Source organism: Erinaceus europaeus, chromosome 16, assembly GCF_950295315.1.
Source record: "Erinaceus europaeus chromosome 16, mEriEur2.1, whole genome shotgun sequence".
Classification (NCBI taxonomy): Eukaryota; Metazoa; Chordata; class Mammalia; order Eulipotyphla; family Erinaceidae; genus Erinaceus; species Erinaceus europaeus.
Window position 1 is genome coordinate 43,722,691 of NC_080177.1, and position 24,595 is coordinate 43,747,285.

At 35.6% G+C, this 24,595-nt stretch overlaps 1 protein-coding gene across 7 annotated transcripts in view; it reads right to left on the reverse strand.

The window, feature by feature from the left end:
• FRMD6 (FERM domain containing 6) overlaps window positions 1-24,595 on the reverse strand; it is a 324,351-nt gene that overhangs the window by 29,759 nt on the left and 269,997 nt on the right. For 6 of the 7 annotated variants that reach the window (XM_060174970.1, XM_060174971.1, XM_007532049.3 and 3 more), the window contains 8 exons: window positions 22,221-22,311; window positions 19,733-19,836; window positions 18,651-18,727; window positions 16,085-16,271; window positions 8,130-8,285; window positions 5,711-5,776; window positions 4,820-4,888; window positions 1,097-1,271 (listed from right to left, as the gene is read on the reverse strand). In XM_060174970.1, coding sequence (XP_060030953.1) covers window positions 1,097-1,271; window positions 4,820-4,888; window positions 5,711-5,776; window positions 8,130-8,285; window positions 16,085-16,271; window positions 18,651-18,727; window positions 19,733-19,836; window positions 22,221-22,311 — 925 coding nt within the window. The remainder of the gene's footprint in view (window positions 1-1,096; window positions 1,272-4,819; window positions 4,889-5,710; window positions 5,777-8,129; window positions 8,286-16,084; window positions 16,272-18,650; window positions 18,728-19,732; window positions 19,837-22,220; window positions 22,312-24,595) is intronic. The other variant, XM_060174975.1, reaches the window with a different exon arrangement.

The window sequence follows — 24,595 nt, forward strand, 5'->3', positions numbered from 1 at the left end:
ATTAAAAAATAAACATATAAACAAAGAAGCATCTTGAAATATTAGATATTAGTTTGTTAAATAGGGTAACCACAGTTGTCACTCAAAGATATCATTAAATTAATATAGTAAATATATAGTCTGATGTTAAAGACTCCTATTCTTGAGGGGCTGGGTGGTGGTGCACCTGGCTAAACGCACACAGTACTAAATGCAAGGACCCATACAAGATCTGGGCTCGAGCCCTGCTCCCCACATGCAAGGTGGAAGCTTCACAAGCAGTAAAGCAGGTCTGCAGGTGTCTTTCTCTTGCTATAAAGATATCTCCTCTTTCCCTCTCAATTTTTCTTTTTCCTATCTAATGAAATGGAAAAAATAATCACCAGAAACAATGGGTTCATAGTGCCAGCACTGAGCTTCCATGATAACCTGGAGGGAAAAAATAAAAGAGACAAAGAGAGACTCCTATTCTTGTTTTCCTCTTCTTTTCCATGATTTGCCTTTATTTTCAAGGCACAGTATGCTGCAGTCCCAAATAGAAAGTTCTATATTATCTCTGTCGTGGCAAAGTCCCCATCCTAGGAATGGTTGGAAAAATCCTTAAATGAAAAAATTTCCATCTTTTGTTTGTCATTCTTGCTGGGTTAGCTTTTGGAGCTTATAGGTAGTTAATAAAAGAGACTGGAATCATTCCTGTGATACACCTTTATTGTGTTTCTAACCTAAGGGTTTTTAGTTTATCTGTGGATAATAGTGCCAAAATGGATCAGTGCATATATATATGAAACTCTGAGATGCAGCTAAACCTTGGCCTATTCCTTCTTGCAGTGGCTTTCTGTAAAATATTTTCAAGGTAGCAACTATGAGGAAACTTTTAAAAGACTGTGCAGTGTTGGATAACCTCAGCTATTTTAATGAAGTGTTATGATAAGTGAGCTTCAAGGAAATCCTTTGCCTTCCAGGATAGTTCTCAGAGGTAAAAGGTAAAGCTGCTTTGAATCTTTGGAGCATCTCAATCCCAAAATTCCTCTCCATAGGAAACTAAAGCCCATAGCAGCTGTGCAGCAAGGGGCCCCAGAGAGAAAAGTCAACATCTGTTTCCTGATCCCTATGATACCTTCATTTTCCTCCAGCTTCCGGATGTGACGCAGGACAGGCTGCAGGTTCATGTAGAGGCGGTGACTGTTGCTCAGGAGTTGCAAAAGGTGTCTGGAGCGCAGAGGGCACCCTGTATAATATATAAGCTTCCGAGCAGAGGGCAAGCCATCTGGCAAAATCTCAAATTTCTTACCCTGTGGACAGAAAGCATGAATCAAAATCAGATGCAGGAAGAAAAGCTTCTGGTTTGGCCAAGAACCCCTTCATTATCTAGTTAGTAAGGAAAACTATCAATTCAGAAATAGATGTATAAAGATACATTTAAAATTTCCTGGGGGGATGGATTTTCTATTTTCCTTTAAAGAGTGTCATAAGACAGGGGGTAACCAAAATTTTATGCAAATATTCAGCCAGGATCTTGTGATAAACATCGGCTGTGAGAGCTCAGGACTATCTCTGATTCAACCAGTCACGTATATATTAGGAATGGAGGCCATCATGCAAGTATCCCCACTATAATCACAATATCCTAACTCACAAATGAAATGAAAAAAAAAAATCTAAAAGTGTAAAGTATTCAAACTTTTATTAAACAATAAGTACCAAACACCGTACTAGGCACTGAGAAAATTAATGAATAGGACAGATAAGGTCTCTACCCTAAGGGAGGTACATACTGGAGGAAGAGATGGTAAACACATACAAACACACACACACACACACACACACACACACACACACACACACACACACACACTTACAGTTTATGGCAAATTCTTATTTATAACAAGTAAACAATATGAAATACCTAGTGAGAAATATAGGCTACTTACTTGGGGCTTAGAAAAATGTAAAATTTCATTTGAACAAAAAGGAATGCTGAAAGCCAAAGGGATAACTAGAGAAATGGAGACAGGAAAAAAGACCCAAGGGGCAAGATATCTCACTGGATAGTGTGCTTGCTTTGTCATGGACACAACCCAGGTTCAAGCCTGGCCCCCACTGCACTAAAAGGAAGCTTCTGGGCTGTTCTTTTTCTCTATCTCCATGTATGGATATAAAAGTTTGGCCTAGAGTAGTGAAGTCCCAGTGACAACAACAGAGAGAGGGAGAGGGAGAGGGAGAGAGGGAAAGAGAGGAAGGAAGGAATGATATAAGTAGAAATATAAGGAATATCATTTAAGTCTGGTGTCATTAAAAGTTCTAAGTTAAGAGTTAGAGTTTAACCAAATTCCTTCAATTTACAGAATACTGAGAGTTCCTTTAAATTTCTACTTATGAATAGGGAAACAGATCTACAAAATAAGACTAACCCAAACAAAAATTCTCATTTGGAGGAGAAGTATATATATAAAGGTGATATATATATATTTTGAGATTAAGGATTTAAAAAATTTATTTAAAAAAGGAGACATTAACAAAACCATAGGATGAGGAGTACAAATCCACACAATCCCCACCACCAGATTTCCGTATCCCATCCCCTCCCCTGATAGCTTTCCCATTCTTTATCCCTCTGGGAGTATGGACCCAAGGTCATTGTGGGATGCAGAAGGTGGAAGATCTGAACATGGATACTGATCCATACTCTCAGCGAGGGAGGCATATTTTAACTACACACTTATAGTGAGAACAAAACAATATGGACTTTCATAACACAGAGAGAGAGAATCTTTTGGTTCTGAGTCCCCACCCCACCCCCAATTTTAAAGAAACTACAAGTGGACTACAGTGCTAGAATGAGTATCATCTGTCACATTGGAGTAATAAACATGTCTTAACTCATTTAATCATAAAAAGTCTATGGAGGAGAGCCAATTAATCCCACTTTGATATGAAAAAGCCAAGGTACAGTTACAGGTTAAGTAACTTGTCCAAGGTCAAAGACCTAGGTAGGACTGGTTTTGCTGCCAGAAGAACCATCTGGGATGTTTATCAAAACAGATTCCTGGTCTCCACCCCAGACACACTGAATCAAAAATCTTTTGAGAGAGGAGGGTGAGTCCCAGGAGTTTTTTCTTAAATAAGCTCCTTAGACGAGGATCATGAACAACTAGATTCAGAAAAACCACTAGATCCAAGACACTTGAAACACACAATCTCAAAAACAAAACCATTAAGTGTAGTGCATTTTACTATTATTTAATTTGGAATATAAAAGAAGTGGTAGGGCAATAATTTCATCATTTCAACCAGTTCAAATCCTGTCACAAAGCTTAAATGAGAGTTTGTGTGAATGAGGCATGTCAGAATTAATTTCATGTATGAGTAAAGTAAAATCACATGAATAGTACTCTGGTAATCACAGTAATGTAAAGAAGCAGGTCTTTTGATTCTCAGCACAACCTGTGGCCAGTGCTTGAATGCTATTTGGCAACAATACCTTTGGTTAAAGGTCATCTTCCTTATGGGAGAGAAGTACATGTCTTTATCTTCCCCCCCCCCCTTGTGCTTTTCTCAATTTATGAGCAAAATTTATGGATTACAAATTTTAGATGCATAATTTAAAGTGAATGACTAGGTATGTCCACTATTAATCCTTTTAATTTTTTAAAAAAGTGGATATAACTAGCAAAGTATAGGAAAATGTACAAAAATAGTATATTTTTCTAAAAAAAAAAAGTGTGCCATTATCAATACTCTAAATAATTCAAGTAATTTTCCTATTATGAATTGTAGACTTTTATTTATAATGATGAGTTTCAAATAGCTAGATATTAACAGAAATATCTTTTTATATCACTATCCTTTTCTCAAAAGAAGTAACTTTCAAAGAAAGTGGCCAACCCCTAGACTAAAGTAATTTACACTGTGATTATGTAATTCTTTTACTGTAAAACTCTTTGATTTGGGATTCACTACTAATGAGTTAAGAGAACTGCACATACATAATAATATACACTATCTAATTATCTTCAGTGGCTGGGTATAGAGAACATGGTTGAGCACAACCATTACCATGTGCAAGGACCCAGATTCAAGCCCCTGCTCCCAACATGCTGGGAGGGTGGGGGCAGGGGTACTTCACTTTCTCAAGTGATGAAGCAGTTCTGCAGGTGTGTGGATGTATGTCTTGCTCTCTCCTCTCAATTTCTTTCTATCCAATCAAATAAACTAGAAAAAAAAATAAAAAAAGGTTGTTGGGAGCAGGAGATTCATAGTGCACTTAGCCCCAGTAATAAAAAACCCTGGTGGCAATTAAAAGAAATCTAATTATCTTCATTTTCAACTTCTAAACAATATCAACTTTTGTTCCTAGGACATTGTGTTATCATATTGTTTTTGGAAACACAAAACTTTTAAGTTATTTTTACTTTATTATTATTATTTTTTACAACAGAACTGCTCAACTCTGGCTTATGATGGTAAAGGGGATTAAACCTTCAACTCTGGAGCCCAGGCATAAAAGTCTTTTTGCATAATCATTGTGCTATCTCCCCCAAGTAGTTATTATTTTTTAAAATAAAATTTTCCCACTAGGGTTATTATAGGGCTTTAACACCTGTAAGGCTCCACCATGCTCAAACTCTCTTTCTATGGTAGAGAGACAGAGAAGGGGAGCGAAAGGCAGAAAAAGAAGACACACCACAGCACTGCCCCACCATGCAAGTAGTTTCCCTTGTATAGGTGCGCTCAAGTGGTGGCCAGGGGATTGAACCAGGGTCCTTGTGCATAGCAAACTGTGCACTCTACAGAATGAGATATCTTCTAACCTATTCAGCTTATTTTTTAAAAAGCTTACCACAAACACCAACTTTCCAACATTTGTCCAGGGGAAGTCATAAAGTAGTTGTTTTTCTTCATCCAAATTCTGTGGAGAGATTGTAATGCAGATAGAGTTGCTGGGAAAACTGACAGAGATTCTAAAATGACTATACATTCTCTCCCAGAAAAAGAAAATATAGTGATTAAATCAATTCTCATTGGAGATGTACAAACAGTAATTAAAAGATCAGTGATTACAATTCTGTAGTTTTAATTCCTGAGTGGCTATGTTAACTGGCTTTTTCAAGGCAATCTTTTCCCTTTGGGCCCCTCCTTGAATTGATGTAAAAAGTCTAAAAGGTTCTGCTAAAGGCACCCAGACTTTCATAATCAGATATTTTGCCTACATAAAAGATAAGTCAGCCTTATTTTCTCCTCTTATAGTAAGAGGTGATCTTACTAATTCTGTTCATGGTTGCAGGGAAACAACCTCTAGCCTTCCAATGGATGACAGTTACTACTTACTCAAGAGACAGATTTTATCATGAAAGTGTAATGTAATTTAAAAATATCTGATCTGACAGTGGGGTTAATGTGCCAGTTTTCATTCTATGGCTATAAATGTGTCAAAGGATAAAGGTGACTACTTAAGTGACATACAAAGAAAATGTTTGGATATTAATAATTTGCTCAGAATGAACCAGGGTCAGTGTTAAGCTTTTTTTTCTTTTCTGTTCTAGAGGACATACTACATACTACTGCCAAAGATCAGTTTGTATCACTTCAGCTATCCCAAATCATCTAAAATTTACTGCTAGACAAATAGGAAGTAATGGTCAAAGAGTACCTATCACAGGACTATACAGGCATTGGCAATGTCAGTGTAAACTTATGGGCACCATTTAACACTTATTTTTCATTTACTAACCTGAAAAATTTGTATTCCTCGCATGGTCAATCCAAGGGTCAGAGAGGCTTCAATTTCCCTTTTATCCTGTAGGAGTGAAATAATAAGGTAAGTTCTATTTTTCTCCTATAATAGATGATTCAGCAGCAAAGATAAGACAAGAAAGTCAGGATTGGAAAGATTCTGACTTCAAATACCTCTCTGCTCATTTTCTGGAATCCTTAGTTTTCTACAAGGTTTAAAAAAATCATGAGCACATATTAAATTAATGGTATATTTTACTTTTTAAAGTTTCGATACATCAAATTATTAGTGTTTCCAAATTAATTATATACTTTTTTAAAAAAATTATTTATTTATTCCCTTTTGTTGCCCTAAAATTATATACACTTTCAAGTCTTGCAATATTCTAAATAGATTGTTGGAACTGCAGTAAATAATTGTTTTTGCAGCATTTTAAACTTGTAACCTATGCTAAATCTTACTTTGGATTTTCTAGAATCTCAAAAATAATGTCATGATTATTATTCTGAAATGGACTAGACTTTGTGTTCAAATCTCCCATCTTTGAAACCCAAATTAGATATAAGCCTAGATAGTTAAGTTACCTATCTCATGATGATAGGTAAAAATAAATAAAAAAGTAAACACTTTTTATTTAGTTTTGAAAGAAAATATTTGTTTTTTTAAGAAATTCATTATTTCACTTGCAAATATGATTTGGATTTTTTCATTTACACCATAAATGTAAAAAATAAACTATAGTGGCTAGAGAGGTGGCTTAGTGGTAGAGCATAGGACTTGCATGTGTGAGTACTGGTTCATTACCCAAAACTACTGTATATGCTGGAACACTGCTCTGGAGCATCTCCCTCTCTTTCCCCCTCCCTCTCTTACTTACCCACTTACACACACACACACACACACACACACACACACAAACACACACACACACTGAGTGTATTATGAAATTTGACCACATTTTTCAGTTGTTCCTCTATACTATAAGTAAGTATAAGGTTTGAAGTTAAAAACAGAAGATAAAGGGGATTTGGGCGGCCCACCAGGTTAAGTGCATTATTATCAAGCCATTTATTTTCAGTTTCTCATATACACTGAAGTGTTTTTTTCTTTTGCTTCAGGGTTATTGCTGGGGCTCAGTGCCTGCACTATGAGAATCCACTGCTCCTGGAGACTATTTTTGCCCCTTTCGTTTCCCTTGTTGTTTTATCATTGTTGTTATTTAAATGTTGTTTTATAACACAGCTGTTTTTCTTGTGGGGAAATATCACATCACTGTAGTAGCCAAAGAGATCATATAACAATGGTAACAACAGAAAGCAACACACAAAGTGCCAGGTCCTACCTCAAAGACTTTTATTTACTAATTTATCTGGTTTTCAAGAATACTAGAGTAAAGTATGTTGTCATTTCCATTTAATTATGAAAAACAGAAGCAGAGAAGCCAAGGTTGTACTATATAAGAGGTGGCACTGTGATTCAATCCTAGTCAATTTAGGCCCAATAAATGATACTCTGAACCACTTCATCCAATTAGGTACAAGAATATACCTTTGAATATTTACATGAGATCTCAGGAGTTTTTCCTAAGGAAGTGGCACTTCTGAAGGGAGTGAGACTTCAGTGGCTTAACATGTAGGCTCTATTGTAAAAAAAAAAAAAAAAGACCAAGGTTGACTCCCAGCTCTGCTAAGTACTAGTATTCTGATCTCTGGAGTGTGTCCCAGTCAATTAAGTGAAGACTGCATACTTGGGTGGGTCCCTCCTTTATCATTCATGTAGCCCAGGCTTCAGCCCAGTCCCAGTTACACTGGGAGAAGTTTCTGTGCAGTGATACTTCCCCCCTTTCTGTTCTGCCTCAATCTAAGAAAGTCAACCTGAAGCAGTGAAGCACCAACAACCACCACCACCACCAGCAGCAACAGCAACAGCAGCAGTAGCAATAACAACAGTATTATAGTTTTGTGATTAAAAAAGGAATAAAATTAAAAACACCAAGATAATAAATATTAGATATTACCTTGATTTTTGTTTGTGTGTTTATTTGTTTTGTTATTAATGAATACAATGTAGGTATGATTTTACTTTGGACAATACAGAAAACCAGTCTAAAAAATTTAAGTGTTTTTGGATTTGGGAAGGAGAAAAGTAGTAATTTCATACCCACTGAGAAGACCAATTCATTAGTTATAGTTATGTGCTAACCTCAGTATCAGAACAGCTAAAATCTTGCTTCCAGGCCAGAGGAAAACCTTGTTGATTTCAGACTGACATATGATGACAAAGAGCAATTTAAATGAATCTCTTTTAAAATACAATAGAAATCTATTGGAAAAATCAGTGGGTAACTTTAAATTAGAGCTTATCCTAATAGAGAAGATTTATTTTCTTTTTAGAACTGCAGACATTACTTGTCTACCTTATACAATCTGTAGTAATGAACAGCTACATCATCCAGTCGGACAGCCTCTTTGATATATTTAAGATGAGCCTCGGAAGCTGTCAGAGCAAACTGATCTTTGTGCATGTTCGGAATGTGCTTCAGGATGTAGTCCTTCCCTCTCTTGGAAACAACCTGTTAGAATACAGTGGGTGTGCAATGCAACATTTGTTAGAAGGATGTCTTTATAACTACCCTTATACCACAAATAATGAAAGGTTAAAAACCCATAATAGCTCACACAAATCGACTCATTTCCATGAGAAATTTCCCACTTTTACTCATTTTTTTTCCCATTTGTTTTATTACTAGACTGAATATACTACTAGAAACTACCAGGTCAATTCAGTTATAACACTAAATATCTAAGAAGAAAAGCATAATAAATAGGGAAAATTTGTTTTCTTGGCTTTAAAAACATCAGGGAGGAGAAATTGAGTGCCTTAAAATGTTTGTAACCAAAATTGTTTATAATTGCAAAATCATCAGCAAAATGAAGTACACCTGCTGTTTGCACATTTTCAAATTTTTAACCCGTCATGTCTTCTAAAATTTTAGTAGGAAGTTTCAAAAAAAACATTTTTTTAACTGTTTTGCTCTCCCTGATCAACTAGCAATAGCAAAGAGGATTACCTGAGAATGCAACAAGATAAGACTAGGATCACTCTAGGATCACTCTAGGAACCCATCAAGCCACATGCAAACACGTGTGTGGCTGATGGTCAGAGAGGGACTTAAGGAGAGATTCCTGGGCTAAAAGCCCATGCCTACTCACTAGCTAAGAATAAACAAAATCAATAACTCCCTAGCCAAACTCACAAAACAAAAAAGGGAGAAGACTCATATAAATAGGACTGTAAATCAAAGAGGATATATAACAACAGACACCACAGAAATACAAAATATCATTCCAGGCTTCTATGAAAGCTCATATGCCACCAAGCTAGAGAACCTGGAAGAAATGGCCAAGTTCCTGGATACCTATAAGCTTCCAAAATTAAAAAGAAGAACTAGAAAATATGAACAGGCCAATCACAGCCAAAGAAATTGAAACAATTATAAAAACATTCCCTGCAATAAAAGTCCTGGACTAGATGACTTTACAAATGAGTTCCACAAAATTTCAATGAAGAATTAATACCTTTACTTTTAAAACTCTTCCAGGAATACTCTCTTCCAGCTTCTATGAAGCCAATATCACCCTGATACCAAAAGCAGAGAGGGATACAACAAAAACAAAAAAGAAAACTACAGACCAATATCTCCGATGGACATAGATGCTAAAATATTGAACAAAATTCTAGCCAACTGGATACAGCACTATGTTAAAAAGACTGTTTATCGGGAGTTGGGCAGTAGTGCAGCGGGTTAAGCACACATGGCGCGAAAACTAAGGATGGGCTAAATGATCCTGGTTTGAGCCCCTGGCTCCCCACCTGCAGGGGGGTCACTTCACACGCGGTGAAGCAGGTCTGCAGGTGTCAGTATTTCTCTCCCCCTCTCTATCTTCCCCTCCTCTCTCAATTTCTCTCTGTCCTATCCAACAACAATAATAATAACAACAACAACAATGATAAACAACAAGGGAAATAAAAGGGAATAAATAAATATTTTTTAAAAAGATTGTTTATTATGACCAAGTGAGGTTTATCCCACAGATGCAAGGTAGGTTTAATATACATAAATCAATCAATGTGATTTACCACATCAATTAATGCAAGAGTAAAAACCACATGATTATCTCAATAGATGCAGAGAACGCCTTTGACAAAATCTAACATCCCTTTATGATCAAAACACTACAAAAAATGGAACAGATGGAAAATTCGGGGTAGATGGCACAGTGGATAAAGTGCTGGACTCTCAAGCATGAGGTCCTGAGTTCAATACCCAGCAGTATATCTACCAGAATAATATCTACCTCTTTTTCTACTCCTGTCTTTCTTATTAATAAATAAAATATTTTTTTAAAAAGGAAAACTATTTTAAAAAAAAGAAAAAAATTCCTTTAGATATTGGAGTCCATATATTGCAAACTTACAGTCAACATCATACTCAATAGTTAAAAACTGGAAGCATTCCCCCTCAGATCAGGTACTAGATAGGGCTGCCCACTATCACCATTACCCTTCAACATAGTATTGGAAGTTCTTGTCATAGAAATCAGGAAGGAGCAAGGAATTAAAGGCATACAGATTGGAAGAGAAGTCAAAGTCTCACCATTTGTAGATGACATGATAGTATACATAGAAAACCTAAAAAAAAAATCCAGCAGGAAGCTCTTAGAAATTATAAGGCAGTACTGTAAGGTGTGAGGCTACAAAATTAACATACAAAAGTCAATGGCATTCCTTTATGCAAACAGTAAGTTAACAGAAAAAGAAATCAATTCCTTTTACTATAACAAAAATAATAAAATATCTAGGAATAAACCTAACAAATGAAGTGAAAGACTTATTATCTGAAAATCACTAAGGAAATAGAAAAAGACACAAAGAAGTGGAAAGTTATCCATCAAAATGAATATACAACCCAGAGACATATATAAACTTAATGCAATCTGTATCAAGATCTCACCAAATTTTTTTTTATGAGAACAGACAGAACAAAAGCTACAAATGTTTATCTGGAATCAGAAAAGACTTAGAATCTTGGATCAGCAACGGTAGAGAATGTTCCATTCTCTGAAGGGAGGATGGACAACATATTCTATGTTGACCTTGCCCTCAAGTTGGATCAACAACAGTAGAGAATGTTCCATCCTTCGAAGGGAGGATGGACAACATACTCTATGCTACACCTGAGGAAGATGGGTCGATACTGGAGCAGTTTGGAATGTTTCTACTCATGACCTAAGAATGTGAGCTCAGATCTACAGGGATGCAGAGGTCACATAGCTCCTAAGCTGAATATCGGCCCCAGACCAAATCAAATCTATGGGGTTTACCGTCAGCAATATTTATACCCCTTTCCCATACTAGGGAGCAATTGTCTTCCCTGATCCAGCTTTCTGGTCCTTTCCCAGCCATGATATCATCCAGACAATAACTTGGATCCACCTGTATATTGCATTTCAGGCTCAGGGAGGAAAAAAAAAAAAAAAACTAGTATTGCCAAAACAATCCTGAGAAGGAAGAAGAGAACTAAAGGCATCACACTTCCAGATCTCAAACTGTATTATAGGGCCATTGTAATCAAATCTGCTTGGTACTGGAACACATATAGACACTGACTAGTGGCATAGAATTGAGAGCCCAGAAATAAGCCCCCACACCTATGGACATCTAATCTTTGACAAGGGTGCCAAGATGATTAAATGGGGGAAGGAGAGTCTCTTCAAAAAAAAGTCACAAAAAATGGGTTGAAATATGCAGAAGGATAAAATGGAACCACTATATTGCACCAAACTCAAAAGAAAATTCCAAATGGATCAAGGACTTAGATGTTAGACCAGAAACTATCAAAAACTTAGAAACCCCTCACAGAATGGGAGATCTTTACATGCCATACATCAGACAAGAAGCTAGTAACCAAAATCTATAAAGAGCTCACCAATCTTAGCAACAAGAAAACAAATTATACCATCCAAGAATTGGAAAATATGAACAGAATAGCCATTACAGAAGCAATCCAAAAGGCCAAGAAACATGAAAAAGTGCTTCACATCATTGATCGTCAGACAAATGCAAATAAAGACAACCATGAGATACCACTTCACTCCTGTGAGAATGTCATATATCAAAAAAGGTAACAGCAACAAATGCTACAGACATTGTGGGAACAAAGGATCCTTCCTGCACTGCTGGGGGAATGTAAATTGGTCCAACCGCTGTGGAGAGCAGTCCGGAGAACTTTCAGAACTCTCAGAATGTTAGACCCTGCAATTTCTCTCCTGGGAATATATCCTAAGGAACAAAAAACACCCATCCAAAAAGATCTGTGTATACTGTATACCTACATTCATAGAAGCACACTTTATAATAGCCAAAACTGGAAGCCAGAAAGGTGTTCAACAACAGATAGTTGGCTTAGAAAGTTGTAATATATATACACAATGGACCACTACTCAGCTATTAAAAACCACCTTATCTTGGACAGAGCTTGAAGAAATCATGTTAAGTGAGATAAGTCAGAAAGAAAAGGATGAATATGGGATAATCTCATTCATACAGAAGTTGAAAAACACTACCATGACGCCAACCTGCTTTCCCTCAGCAGATGACCTCACCAATATGTCCTGGAACCCCAACTCCCCAGAACCCTACCCCACTAGTGAAAGGAAAAGATATTCTTGGGGTATGGGTCAATCTTTTAATGCTCATGTCCAGCAGAGAAGCAATTACAAGAGTTGGACCTCTGACCTTTTGTATCCCATAGAGATCTTTGGCCCATATTCCCAGAGGGATAGAGAATGGAGAAGCTTCCAGTAGAAAGGATGGGATATGACACACTGGTGGTGGAAGTTGTGTGAATTTTGTCCCTCTTATCCCCAGTCTTGTCTATTAGTATCAAATCACTAATGAGAGAGAAAGAGTGAGAGAGAGAGAGAGACAGAGACAGAGGAGAGAAGCTGAAAAATAAGAAAACACAAAGCAAAACTTGGACTGGGTGGTGTATTGTACCAAAGCAAAAGATTCTGGGGTAGGGGAGAGGGTTCAAGACCTGGATGACTGTGCATAGGAGGACCTAGAGTTGGTTGAATTGTTATATGGAAAAACTGAGCAATATTATACATGTACAAACTACTGTATTTTACTGTTGACTGTAAACCATTAATCCCTCCAATAAAGAAAAAAACCATTTTTTAAAAGATATCAAGGGTTTGTTTATTCCTATTGAGAATTTTTAAGTTTACTTAATTATCTTATGTGGTGATAATGGCCAGAGTATCACTCAGATCAGCCATAAAGTGGTACTAAGGATTGATGTTGGGGCCTTGTTGTCTCAGATGATGGTTTGTGTTCTAATAAAATAAGCTATCTCATTGGCTGGACCACCACTGAATATTTCACAGGCATTAAACATAATCAGTCAGTGGCCAATTATAATTTTTTGAGAACTCAAGACACAGAATTTCATCTGTATTATTTTCACAAGGAGATCATCTAAGTCAGCGCCTGGCAATCTTTTTCAGGTTAAAGATCATAAAAATAGTATTTAAGGGGCATTAGCCCCTTAATGATGATTATAGTGATCGCAAACACTGAAAAACTAGTATTCAGACATTCTAGATGAATATGGACACTAACTGAAAAGTTATGATTTCAATAACCATATTCATTAAGTACCCACATTTCACTGACTTAGCTCAAAGGAGGGAGAATTGGCCAGTCTGCCCAGAAGGAACCACACCTGAGATGAGTTTTAGATAAGCAGGACTTAACCACGTGAAACAAAGACACGGGATTCAAGGAATTGCAAGAAGGCCAGAAGAATGCAATACCACAGGGCTCGAGGAAACAAACATTTCTGCACATGGCTAGAGTATAAAACACAAAGTATAAGACAACTAGAAAGGAAGTCTGACAATGCTCAGATTCTGGAAAGTTTGTAGGTCATATTTGGAATTCTGAGCTACTCTTCAGGGTTGACAACAGAACCCTGAATAGTTTCAACCCGAATCAAAGTCAACTCATCTGCTATCTGAGGAGTACTAACCTAGACAGGGCCAGTCACCACAGCATCTCTGTAGAGTGCTCAGTATAGCTCCAAGTTGAGAAGAAACATTAAGGGAGCAATGATAGGGAAGGAAAGCAATACATACTTAGGAACTTAACAGATAAAGAAGAGAATTTTATTTTTGACAATGTTTATATTGAAAGCTGTTCTGGATGACTGAATGGGGCAGGGAGAAAGAAGGGTGATATGGTAGAGAGAGATCTCACTGCCATGCATTATTGTGTGTGAAGTTCAGGTTCAAACCTTGGTGCTACATGGGAAGTTTTATGGCACCAGAGGAAGCTCTGATGCTGTTGTGTCTATCTATCTGTATGAAAAAGCAGAGTGGTGAACCACATCTATGTGACATTCTGACTATGTTAGAAAAAAAAAAAGGCATGTGTATATGTGTGTGTGTGTGTGAGTGTGATAAGGCCACATTCTATATGAATCTCAAGTCTCTGGATGACTTTGTGGATGGCAATACCACTAGCTGAGACTGAGAATACAGAGATAAGAATACAAAAAACTGAGGTGGAAAAAAGATTCATTTGATCTGGTACATTTTAAGTCTGAGGTGCCCTTGGGTAAATAACTGTATAATGGGAATAGGGAGTAAAGCACATGTGGGAGTTTCCAGCTCATATGTGGTTGCTAAAAGCATTTATTTAGAATCTCATGGGATCTAAGTAGTTAATTGTCAAATGCAGGTGAGAATCTCATGGGGAAAAATACAAAATGTACATTTTATTTGGCATTTTAAATGTTCCCTTAGGGACAGCTCAATGAGAAGAGTGGTGGGGAAAGAAGGCAGATGGAACCAATGTGAAGAGTATGAGTGGGAAGCAGAGAAGTTAAAAAACTAGATACATATTACTTTTTCAAGAAGCTTAACTAGAAGAGGAAGCTGAGCACGGAAGCTCTTCTTTCTGTTACTAGGCAGTGTAATCCAAAAATGTTTAAATGTTCTGACTACTGAGGAATTAGTTTGCGTAGAGGCCAAAGACAGATGAGAGAGAAAGTACTTACAGCAGAGAGCTGGAAGAATGGCTAGAAGTGTAGTTAACACAGTTCCTGATGGAATAACTTACTAAGTCACCTTGATAAAATTAAAGTGGTAGTTTCTCTCTCAGCAGTGAAGGAGACAGAACAGAGCAAGGAGTTTACATGTCAGAAAAGAAAAAAAGAGAAAGATGAACATGGGATGATCCCACCCATAAACAGAAGTTGAGAAAGAAGAACAGAAAAGGAAACAAGGCAGAATCTGACTGAGTTTGGAGTATGGCACCAAAGTAAAAATCTCTGGGTGGAGGGTGAGGGTAGATGTTCAGCTTCACTAAAGGGGTGGGGTTGGGGGTGGGGAGAGGAACACAGACCTTTGGTGATGGGAATGGTGTTAATATACACTCCTATTAAAATAATTTTAAAAGGAAAGTTAAAAAAAAGCTGTGATTTCACTTCTGAGTGAAAGAATTCTCTCTCTCTCTTTCTGAGAAAATGCTTTGCAAAGTAAAAGCAGGTCAAGACCATTGAAATGCTAAAGACAACCTGGCAAATTTCAAGTTCCATCTTATTTAAGATGGATAGAAATCTTCTTCATGGCAAGAGACTGAACTCTTCATCTGCACTACTCCAGCCCTTAGGTCCATGATTAGTCAACAATTTGTTTGGCTTTGTATGTTAACTCTCTTGTCAACCACCAGGTTCCAGATACTAGCATGATGCCGACCAGACATCCCTGGACAAACAACCTCAGCAATGTGTCCTGGAGCTCCGCTTCTCCAGAGCCCTTCCCCACTAGGGAAAGAGAGAGACAGGCTGGGAGTATGGATCGACTTGTCAATGCATATTATGTTTAGTGGGGAAGTAATTACAGAAGCCAGACCTTCCACCTTCTGCTTCCCACAAGGACCTTGGGTCCATACTCCCAGAGGGTTGAAGAATAGGAAAGCTATCAGGGGAGGGGATGGGATACAGAGTTCTGGTGGTGGGAATTGTGTGAAGTTGTACCCCTCTTTTCCTATGATATTGTCAATGTTTCCTTTTAATAAAAAAATTTTTAAAAAAGAAATCTTCATTTATTTGAAGGAGAATAAGTACATCACTAGATGTCGTGGTCTGTACTCTCTAGTGCTATATTTATATTGGGGCCTCATGAAAGGTATTATTCATCCCCAAACATCTGGTTTCCTATTTCTTGAAGCAACATGAGTAGCAGCACAATGAACCAGAAACGTGCTAGAGAAAACACTTTAGAATTTGAAAATATTGCTTACCCAAGATGGGAAATAAGCCTCTGGCTCAAAGTATTTTCCATAGTGCTTATTCCTTTTGAAGTTTCCAAGATCAGCCTGCAGGGCAAAGGCTGCCAGCAGGAAGTAGGCCTCTTCTCGGAGAACACACTGAGAATGAAGAACTTGTTTTCTCAGGTGCCAGTAATAATAGTATCTTGCTGCTCTGTCACTAGGAAAATAAAAGAAAACAGAACTCACATTTTGATGGAACAATCCAATGGCATGTAAACAGAACTAAATCCTGCTGTCCATCAGGTGACAAGAGCTCTTCTGTTTTTGCTCCTCCCTATTGCTCTAACACTTTGAAAAGGGGGAGGTTAAGTAGTTAATATCTAACTGCTTACAGAGAATTAGAACTCTCAAGTCAAACTCCCCAGAGTGCATAAAATAACATTTTCTAGGGTCTATAACAATTTTTCATTCAGTAAATGATTTCTAAAATGCTGAAATAATTCTCAAATATAAATATTCACTGAACAATAATAGAAGCCTAGGAATTTTATGCATATATATATGTGTATGTATATATATATATTCCTACATGTATATTATAAAGGATAAGTCTTAGAGAATAATTTTGATTTTAATGCTTACTATTCATTTCTGTTTTGTTTTTCAGCTGAGAACATTGCAAATTCTCTAAGACTTTAAACAATGTTTCTGTGTATATACCTTTCTAGAAAAAACTTTACTGTACTTTTTATGTAAGAAGGAATAAAGTGAAAGTTCTCATTACATTAAAAAATTAAACTGATATTACTTTAAGCATATGCTGTTTTTTAGAGACATATTATTACAATCATGATACTCTTCAAAAACAGAAATGTGAATAGTGCACTCATTATATATAGTCACCTCTAAATATGGTAAGAAATGCTGAATGGGGACAACATGGTTAAAGGTTAAAAAAATGTACTTTAATAAAAAATAAAGTACATGTTTAAACAGCTTCTGTGGGGGGGGCTCCTATTATTTTAGGTTTATCTACAATTCACAGCTCATTTGTTAATGATGTAAAAACATATGAGTTTCATTTTAATTAAGATCATGTTTAAGTATGCAAGATTTGAAAATAAAGCATGTATGTAATTTTTTTCCTCTTAGGACAGTACTTTTCTGAGCACTTCTCTTTATAATAATGACTACAAAGAGTACTTGGACTAGTTCATTCCTTAGGGTAAAAAGAAAAAGAATAGGGATGGATTAAACATGCCTTAGCTACAGGGAGCTAGTGGCCAAAAATTATCTTTCTTCTTATTAGCACATTCCATATTTAGTATATACATTGAATAAAAACAATTTAAGTAAACTGAGAGTAGGTTTCTTTAGAATACATTTCTGTCTTCAAAAATTTTTCTATGAGTTTACAGTTTTAACTTTTAAATTTGAACATGATAATGATATACATACCAAGAACAAATCTCACATATAACTCTCTAGCCACATGAGCCTTTGTCTCTTTTACATGGGGGTTTGCAAAATTGGAGGAAAAAAAAAGGTGAAACAAATAGTTCACATTTCTGGCATTTTCAATCAGCTAACAAAATAGTTTCTGTTAAGTTTTCCAGCACTGAATTTCCTATGCAAATGATAATTGATAACTGAACTTTTGAAGTGGTGAATTTGAGTATGTATTCTTTTTGCCTCCAGGGTTATTGCTGGGACTCTGGCTGCACTGCAAATTCACTGCTCCTGGTGGCCATTTTTTCCCATTTGTTGCCCTTTTTGTTGTTATTGTTGCCACTGCTGTTGTTGGATAAGACAGAGAGCAAGTGAGAGAGAAGGGGAAGACAGAGGGAGAGAAAAAGATAAATACCTGCAGACCTCCTTCACTGCCTGTGAAGTGACAGCCCCCCTTGTCTGCTGCAGGTGGGGAGCCAGGGGCTCAAACCAGGATCCTTACTCCTAGTCCTTGTGCTTTGTGCCATGTGCATTTAACTTGCTGTGCTGCAGCCCAGTCCCCATGAGTAAGTATTCAGAACATAGTATAAATGCAACAACCTCCAGAAAAAATAATCAATTACCTGCCTGTGCCAAAATACATCTAGATTTTCAGGGTAGGTCCACTAAGCAGACTCTTAATTTTAAAGCTACTGCCAAGAACAGAAGAGAGACTTCAAAGATGAAATATAAAACAAACTTTACAAACATGGAGAGATTTATAGAAGAGAGTTCTTACTCCTTACTAACTCTCTATCCCAAGTTAAAAAATATAATCTTTAAATAAATTTTTTCACTCTGTAAAAATGAAAGCTCATTAGCAAAATGATTATCTTTTTGGTGATTGAGATACTACTATAAATGTAAAGTACAGAAATGAGTCAGTGATATCAACATTCTCATCAATATTCTAATATTTATTCATTATATAAATATTTATTCAATGCTTACTGAGCCTCTGATTTTAGTGTAAAAATAAAGATTTTTTGAAATAATTTGCTATTATGGAGAATGGAGACAAAAATTAAATGTGAGTACCTCATGTCATGTGTTAAAAGATGAATGTTATGAGAAAATAATGGTTTAGAACCTATCCCAGTCCTCATACCTGATTAATCGTCCATTTTCCACATAATATTGAACCCGGAAGTGGATGATCATTGGTGGTCCAAATTGGTCAATACCCTAAAACAAACCCACTATCAATCACAAATAAGATATTTTTAAAAAATCCCAAACTAGATTTTTTAAATTTGAAGTAGCACTGAAGAAAATAAAAAAAGATTTCAACATTTACCTTAATTTACAAGCAACAAAATACCATGATTTAAAATGTACTTTAAAAACATGGAACTTCTAATGAGTGAGAATGTGTATTGAGAGCACAGGTATCTCATATGGATATCAGGTCCCAGCAAATGCAGGAAGCTATAAAGCATTATTAGTGGCTCATTCACTGTAATGCCAATGACAACATAATGGAAGGTAAAACTAAATGGCAGTGGAGATTTTTAGCTGAGATCCAGCTCCTCTTTCAGCTTTGTCCCCTGTGGTGACCATTTGTTCCTCATTATAAATGTTCTCTTGTTCCTCTGACATTCCACATACCAAATTCTAATATGTTGTTTGTTTATTTAGACATTCATGTTCTTTTCTTTGTCCATGGCTTTGAAGTAGGCTTCTCCTTTATTCTGAGAATCTTAAATACAAATTGGATGATGTAGACTGAGGTTTTACTCCTGACTTACTAGGGTGATCCTGAAAACACTACCTAAGTCCCCCATGAATGCTTCACCATGTAGGAAGAATTAGTATTTACTAAATAAAGGCACCCATTTAATAAATAACAGCATTCTAAGTATAAGTAAAATAAAAACAGATTTTAAAATTACTAATGACATCCAGAACATCAGTTTTGACAACTAACATAGGCACTGGAGTAGAATAAATACTTTCCCCACGATTTTCATTACTAAATACATTATCCAAGATTATTTTAGTAAATACCCAAAATCTATTGTTACACAATAGAAACTTAATGCTTGACTGTTGTAATATACTGGAACTTAAAACTCAATTATTTTTCCTATTCTCTACTATGCAAAGTATTATTAAAATGTCTTTCTAATGTATAATGTAAAATAAACATTTTAAAATTCAAAATAATTGTGCTCATAAATGCAATCTCACCCAAGTGACTTCGTATTGGCGTACCTTGCTGGCCTCTTTCTTCCATTCTTTTGGACAATATTTGTAAAGCTTTTGTGACAACTCCATATATACATGTTCATTGTCTGTATTAATAAAAGATAAGAATAGGCTTTTCTTTAAAGAACAATACCTATAGAATAAGACTTATACCCCTATTATTCTATGGCTTTGTTAATGTATCCTTTCTTAAATTAAAAAAAAAGAATAATACGTATAAAGAAAAAAATTAGAAAGTCTCAAGATTTGTGATGTACTCTGAATTCATGTACTACCAAGAAAACTCAACAAGATACTAAAGATAAAATTCCCTGTAGGCTAGATATTAGTAATAATATTTATGATAATATTGTTTTTGCAAAACAAGGTTATTAAGCAATATTTAAAATAAACTGTATAATATTTTAAAGAACCATTTTCCAATTCTTACTTTTTTCTTTATTTTTAGAATTATGACTAATTTCCCCCACTGTGAGCTTTCCCTGGTTTTTGAAAAGCATGCTTTTGTTAGCTCATAGAGTACTCTTCTTTCATAGGTGCAAAATAAAGAAACAGTATAGGAACAACATCTTCACTCCTATGCATTTCTTTGATACTTCAAAGATAACACTATCAGTCCTGCCGTTTGAGTGAAAAAGTGCCAAAATAGAATTAAAAAGGGTATATACTTCTGGCTTTAAGTAGTGTAGAAAGTCAATAAATTTAGATGATAAGGATAGGGAAGAAGTCCTAGAGACAAAAAAGAGGATGAGACCAACTAAAATTACCTTCCATTTCTCCTATTACTGCTTAAACATGAAACAGACAAGACCAGAAAAGACTTCCTATTGAATATGATTTGTATTTGGCTTGAGTCTGAAGAAGCAACATAATGAAGAGAATTGAGACTGTTCACTATTATAGTACATGCATGTTTATAGGTATGGTATCTCTACCATTTGACAACCCAATTAGAACCTGATACTTTAAGAATTATCAAGCATGCATCAATCCTGAAAAACAAGTAGAACAGTATTTTCTATTTGATGTGAAAAACTAAAATTAAGAAAGTACCAGTGATATGTCTAAAATCACACAGCTAATCAGAGAAAGAAAATAGAAACCAAGTCACCAGATTTCTGTTCCAATATTCTTTCATCACAATATGATCTCTCTTAAAAACACCATCTTAAAATTCTTATTTTGAAACATAAGGTTTTAGTAGATTTGTTGAACAACACAAATCAACAAGTCAAGCTATAGTTATATTAATAAAAAATAACTGAGTATAGGATGAAGGTAAAACTATTTTTAATCAATAAGGCATCTTATGTCTCCTAGACACTTCCTAAAAATTAAACTGAGGCATGTACTAAAGTAAAGATAGAGCTGAGCATTTGTGCTTTTACTGCTTTAACTACTATAGGAAGAAACTGAAAAGCAAATGACTAATTCACTGACTCTTCATGTGCCCCATACTTTCTAGCCTCCTTTAAAACGTCAACTGAAAATAGCTTACACTTTAGAAAATGGACTAATTTGATCACATGCACTTTCTAACTTTGCAGATGTTAAATATTTTACAGTATAGATTCTCAAGATGAGAGTCCATTTTTTTTTCATTTTATGATTTTTATGGAGAAAGAAAACAATTTTTAAAATATCATTGTAGTATCCACTGAGGCACTAAATGAAGAAGAAAGACAGCATGACTCAATTCAGGCAAAACACAAGACACTGCAATTCATCTTACTGTTCTGAATATAAAGTTTCTGGTCTATTAGAAAATATGAAAACAGGAGAGTCCATTTTTAAATCAATTCTAGTAGTAGAAAAAAATATACTCAACTATAATATTTTTTAAAAATCACTTAAAAGCTTATAAAGGATTTTTATAGGTAAATCCTGGGAATTTAATTCTACCTAAGGTGTTATGGAGGAGAAAGAAAGCTTGCATGAAAACCTGAATTTTAAAATATACACATATAGAATACAGGATAAACTGGTCCCATATCTCCAAATCATATGGTCTGATGAAACAAAGAGATTGGTTAAGAAAGAAAAAATAAAAACAAAAGAGTAACTTAACAGAATACTTTAATAACATAGTCAATATTAGGAGAATCTGATTAGAGGAATGTAAGTTTTATTTTTTATTATAGCCAACTTTCTAATGTCAAAAATGAAAAATATAAACAATTATAAAAACAAAAAGACAAAACAAATTTGAGTCACTAAGACAAAAGAGTAAATACATAAAGTCCAGAAGTCTGAAAATGAGTTGTTTTTTAAGCTCAAACTATTGTGAACACACAATCTAAAAATCTAAATACTGTAAGAAATGTAGTTAATATTTTTATAAAAATACTAGAATTAAAATGAATTTATTGATGGTTTAACAACCATAAGTGTATTGTAATATGCACGACTTAAGTTAAAGTTACAAGTGTTATAGATGGCTAAATTCAGTAAAGATGGTATTTAGACTTACTTTGTATAACACTTAGTCCAAAGAGATGGCAGTCCTTTAACCTAAGTAGGTCACACACCTGGACCAGCAATTGGTGACACAGAATTTTAACCTGTAGGGAGAAAAAAAAAAGCATAACTTAAGATAATATTTCAGTCAAGGCTACATGGGGAATCATAAAAGGGCTACTAAATACACATAAATGTTCACCTTAAAAGACAAAATAATACTAGCAAAATAACTTGCTGGTTTATGGAGATCATTTTATTAATCCATGACTATGATGATTATCAGTACTTTTACAATATGGTATTTAAGTTCTAAAGCAACCCTGTATGCATTTCATATATCTTATGATACATGGGAAAGGCTTTATCCTAAAATAAAAGTAGGAAATAAATATTTTTAAAAAGTACTTCAAATAGCCTGCCTGATTATGAAAGTATTAATTTGGCAAATGTCTTCATTTGAATAGTTCTCTTTGTAGCTTGAGCAAAATACTTATATCCAAAAAAAAAAATACTCAAATACGATACAATAACCAAATATCTACTTTTTGTTTATTTTAATCAATAACTTTTATTATTGAATATATATATGTATATATACCAAGATCCTTTTCTGAGTGATAGTATAATTCACATATATTAAACACTACATTAATTTGAAAATCTGGGATTTTATTATTAAAAATTATAAGTTAGAAATTTATTTCACATTCTGATAGACAAGATTCTTTTAACTTTACTTGCGATGGAAAAACATTACTTAATATGTTTAGAAATAATTAAAAATGAAACTATTAATGAAATAGTTCTAATAACAGTAATACCATAACTGCAATAACTGTAATACCATAATTTAATAAATATCTTTTATTTTCTGAATACAAAAACATTACTTGGGGGAAAATACACACCACACCAGTCAGCTCAGTTCTACTTTTGGCTCAACCACTTGCTAGAAAAGAATCTGAATATGGTAGGGGAATGGAATGAGGAAGTCTTATTAGTCTACATGGGTTTGAGATTTTTCCATGTAAGCTCCCTTAATATAGTACCTCAATGAAAAGAGTAAAAACAAGTGTTGCTCTTGTTATTGTTTACTTAATTCCCAGGGGCCAGGTACTGGGATATACACTTTATATACGATGTACCCTTTATAAAAATATTTATTTACTTATTATTGGATAAAGAAAGGGAGGGCATGAGAGGGGAGGGGGATAGAGAGAGAGAGACAGAGAGACAACTGCAGCACTATTTCACCACTTGTGAAGCTCTCCCCCTGCAGGTGGGGACCAGGCGCTTGAATCTGTGTGCTTAACTGGGTGAGCCACTGCCTGGCCTACGTTGTATCTTTATTTTTATATATATATTTTAAATATTTATTTATTTATTTCCTTTTTGTTGCCCTTTTTTAAAAATTTTTTATTTAAGAAAGGTTTAATGAACAAAAACATAAGGTAGGAGGGGTACAACTCCACACAATTCCCACCACCCAATCTCCATAACCCACCCCCTCCCCTGATAGCTTTCCCATTCTCTAGCCCTCTGGGAGCATGGACCCAGGGTCATTGAGGGTTGCAGAAGGTAGAAGGTCTGGCTTCTGTAATTGCTTCCCCGCTGAACATGGGCATTGACTGGTCGGTCCATACTCCTAGTCTGCCTCTCTCTTTCCCTAGTAAGGTGTGTCTCCCTTTTTTATTGTTGTTGTAGCTATTGTTGTTGATGTCATTGTTGTTGGATAGGACAGAGAGAAATGGAGAGAGGAGGGGAAGACAGAGAGGAGGAGAGAAAGATAGACACCTGCAGACCTGCTTCACAGCCTGTGAAGCGAAGCCCCTGCAGGTGGGAAGCCAGGGGCTTGAACCGGGATCCTTAAGCCAGTCTGTGTGCTTTGCGCTATGTGCACTTAACCTGCTGCGCTACCACCCAACTCCATGTTGTATCTTTAAACCTTAGAAGTGCCTCTGCAAGCAGAGTAGGATCATCTATACTTCAAAGATAAGGAAACTGAAACAAATGAACAAACAAAACACTAACTTGCCCAAGACTGTACAGGAAATATCAAAGTATATGGACCAGACTACTGATAAAATGTCTAAAAACATAACCCAGTAAATATGTTTTATGGCATGTAAGAAATTAGGTGGGGTTGGTATACAGATCTTTGTCTACCACATATAAGACTTTAAAGAATTTATAGCCTTAACCTCTAACAGATCCCCCTCTCCACCATCACTGATCATCTCCATGATCAACAACATCATAAACCCTCCTGTGGACCTATACAGGACCTTGCCCTCAATGTAGAACAACAGCGGTAGAAATTGCCCCACTCTCTGGAAGAAGGCTGGGTCAACATACTCTGCCACTCAAGGAAGACTGGTCCTAAAA